This window comes from Aplysia californica, unplaced genomic scaffold, assembly GCF_000002075.1.
Source record: "Aplysia californica isolate F4 #8 unplaced genomic scaffold, AplCal3.0 scaffold00307, whole genome shotgun sequence".
Taxonomy (NCBI): Eukaryota; Metazoa; Mollusca; class Gastropoda; order Aplysiida; family Aplysiidae; genus Aplysia; species Aplysia californica.
The window spans coordinates 285,015-288,641 of NW_004797577.1; the positions used below are offsets into that span (position 1 = coordinate 285,015).

Sequence of the window (3,627 nt, forward strand, 5' to 3'; positions counted from 1 at the left end):
ACGTAGCCTGCAGACTGCATTCAGGGCGCCGTGAACGTAGCCTGCAGACTGCATTCAGGGCGCCGTGAACGTAGCCTGCAGACTGCATTCAGGGCGCCGTGAACGTAGCCTGCAGGCTGCATTCAGGGCGCCGTGAACGTAGCCACTGCGGAGGAGAAAAGAAAGACGACTTTTTAAAAGAGTTAGATTTTACACAAATTTTAGGAAGTACCTATTTGCAACGCTGCGTTGCGATTAGCGCCAGTGCTAAATATAACGCAGTGTGTTAGGTCTAGATATCAAGCTTAATATAGGTTTTACCTTTCGTTGTTGGAAGTTCTGACATTTCAAATAGCATGGGAGCTAACCACAGACTGCGGCGTTTCAAATAGCTCGGGAGCTATTCAGAACGCGGCGTTGCAAAATAGCGCCTGTCAAAATTTTTATTGACAAATTACTCACAAGTCATTATAGAGGCCTCCTAAGGAAGTGGCTATCATATCATGGAGGTCTCAAATACGAATGCAATGTTTAGGGAAAACAAATCCTCAATGAGTTTACATCCTAGAGGCTTACCTGAATCATCCTGTCTGGGGCAAACATTGTATCCAGTTATTATGAGTTACAATGGAGGTGTGATCATATTCACAAGAGTGGTTCTGTGTCGCACTGGGCAGTGCAATTGATTGCAAATTTGAGCTTCTTGGTTTATTAGCTGGGCATGCACCCACCAAGTGTTAGTTCAGTAAATTATGATCTGAAATTTGGAGCTGAATTTAGTCCGTTTAGAGTGATATCTTAGGGATGACTTGACTTTAATGTGTAGTAAAAATTCTGTTTTTGTGCACCAGGATCATCAGCAGTGAGATCTCAGGCAGAGACTACTGAACTATTAAGACTATGGAGACTAACTACCTAATCAGAGATCGGCAATTTTCCAGATGATGTTTTATTTTGATTTGGTGTTTTCGGGAAACGGAAATTTTGTCAGATTAGACCCTTAAATTCCCCAGACTAATGATTTCTATCATTCTCTTTGTTTTAAGTTACTCTCTTGTCATTTTCTTCTGAAAAATGTAGCGAATGGATTTGTTCTCAGGATCTTTATTTTCAGACTTTTACTTTTATGTTTATAATTCATTCCCTTCCTGTGGTACGGCAGTAATGCTTGTTTTGACGAACAGTAGAACTTGTGGAAAAGCTGCTGTTGAGCTTAACAAACACGACGCACTGCTACAACATCGACTATAGTCACGTGTAAGATAACAAAATATTTTTAAAAAGTCTTTCTGTGTAGTGAGCTGTGATTTCAACTATTCACGTGAAAAATGAAAATTCTATTTCAAAGGTCTTTTCAGAAAGCTGATCATTGTAGCTCTTTTTTGCAAAAAATTTCTTCCCTCTTTTTTTCCAGCGAAAAATTATGATGAGGACACCATGGCACAGCAAAGAGCTATAGAGAAAGAGGTAAGATTTTATTGTGAGTGACAAAAAGTGCAGAGGCGCATGCTCTGCCCATGCTTTATTTATGGCCAGGAGCTGGATTTTGCAGCATTTCATTTTGCAGCATTTCATTTTGCAGCATTTCATTTTACAGCTCAACTTATTCATATATATTCATTCATTATGGATACAATCGTATCGACAGACTCGTACAACATAAACCGCTATTTTATACTTTGGTTGATTTTTTTTCTTTCACTACACTGTCTGAGAGAAGATTTAATTTTACAATCAGTCTTATTCCTATTAATATTTGTGTGTTAATATGTTATATATACCGTCATTGATTGTGTTGTGATAGTGCATGCACGAGTGTCTGCTTATATGATGTTGGCGTTAACCTAAAGAAGGTATGGATACCTACGCTCCTGCACATTTAATAATTTATTTTGTGTGAAGAATACGGTGAAGTGCCTAGAGCTGTATTGTACAAGAGTGGGCATTATCGAAATGATCGGGATTATTATTATTATTATTGTTAGGCTATTGTTGTTATTATTCTTAAATTAATGTTAAAAATATTAAATTATTATTATTATTATTATTATTATTATTATTATTATTATTATTATTTTTATTCATTTGCATGTTGACTTGTGACACATTTGAGTTTCTATACAAAATTAAGAGGAAATTATAGGGCCTATTTTTTCATCTTGCAGTCAAGTAGGACAAAAACAGCCGCCAAAATGGCTTAGAACTAAGAAAGTCACCATGAAGAAAAATGGCTGAGTAGGAAAAGTGTTGCAATGGGATAATTTTTGTTTTTGTTTCGTATTGTCTCGAGCAGAAAGTATATCTCATGACAATTTTTTGTGTGTGTTCCATCGCCAGATTGCTGAGAGTCAGAGCTTGATAGGCTCAGTTCTGTCCTTCGATGACATCGTAGAGGAATATGCCAAGGAGGACGCAGTCTACAGACACAAAGTGGAGGTAATTATCACAGTGATCTGCTATGATTTGACAGTGTAGTCCAAATTTTCCAAGACGGCAATCCACTGTCGAGAGAAAAGGCGGTTGTCTTAGACAGGTGGATGTCTTGGGAAGGTGGATGTCTTGAACAGGTGGATGTCTTGAACAGGTGGATGTTTTGGGCAGGATTGCTGAAAACGTAGAAAACAAACCATTCTCTTTCCAGGTCCTGATGGCTGCTGGCTGAGGACTGCTGTCAGGACTGTTAATTAAAATGTTATTGTATTTATTTTTTTTTGGGAGGGAGGGTGGAAAGGGAAGCATAGGGGATTTTAAAAAACAAAGGTGTTGTTTTTAAGGATTTGTGTGGTCATCTTGGACAGGTTTGGGGCTGTTGATCGATAAATGTAGCTGCCATGGCTACCTTGGATAGGTTTTTGTCCTGGACAGGTCCATTATGTAGAGAAAACAGGATGGGGGGTGGGGGGGTTGGGAAGTGGTTGTTTGGACAGGTGGTTGTCTTGGACAGGTGGCCGTCAGGGCAGGTTCGACTGTACATTGTTAATGTTTTTATCACGTCGAATGACATTGGCGTGCTGCTAGCTCAGTTGATGACACACTGGGTTATTGTGCTGTAAGGCCCTGGTCTATATCCTCAGTGGGATGTTTCTAGAACTTGGGTTCTTTGTGAGATCTCAGCCTTCTTGGTTTTTGATCCTTTCAGAGTAGAACATCAAATTTTAAGGTTTTTGTCTCTTTACCACTTTGCCATCACAAGGCTCTGTAGAAACCCTTGCCATCAAAGGCAAAGGCATTTTGGGGAAAATCCAAAGGAACTGGGTGGTAAACATCGCCATCGGCGAGCTGTGACGGCAAAGTGGTAAGCGCTGAAAGGGGCGCTAAACCCTTGCGATTATCAATGATACTTCTTGGATGATGTCGGCGGTGATAAAAGAAATGGGTACTTCCGTCACTGTGTGACATTGTGACTCACTTGTCTGGCAGTAGCCTGTGTCAGTTTTGATGGCTCCCACGCTATCTATGTCTCTGGGTTTTTGGTTGAGAGAGGTTGTTCAGATAAAAGAAAAATGGAGGAATTTAATTTTGTTTTGGTTTACCGCTGTTTTTGGATTTACCATGTTTGGTTAAAGCAGACTCCACTGTTTGTGAATTATCAGAATTCAGATTGCTTTTATGTGAAATTTTGTGTAACTGTCACTTTGTTTACACCCC

General features: G+C 39.5%; 1 protein-coding gene across 1 annotated transcript in view; it reads left to right on the forward strand.

Moving 5' to 3' along the window:
• Positions 1-3,627, forward strand: part of LOC101856440 (ubiquitin thioesterase OTUB1) — a gene marked incomplete in the record, with an annotated part of 13,164 nt that overhangs the window by 3,480 nt on the left and 6,057 nt on the right. Inside the window, 2 exon segments of the mRNA XM_013084642.2 lie at positions 1,394-1,446; positions 2,317-2,415. Coding sequence (XP_012940096.1) covers positions 1,394-1,446; positions 2,317-2,415 — 152 coding nt within the window.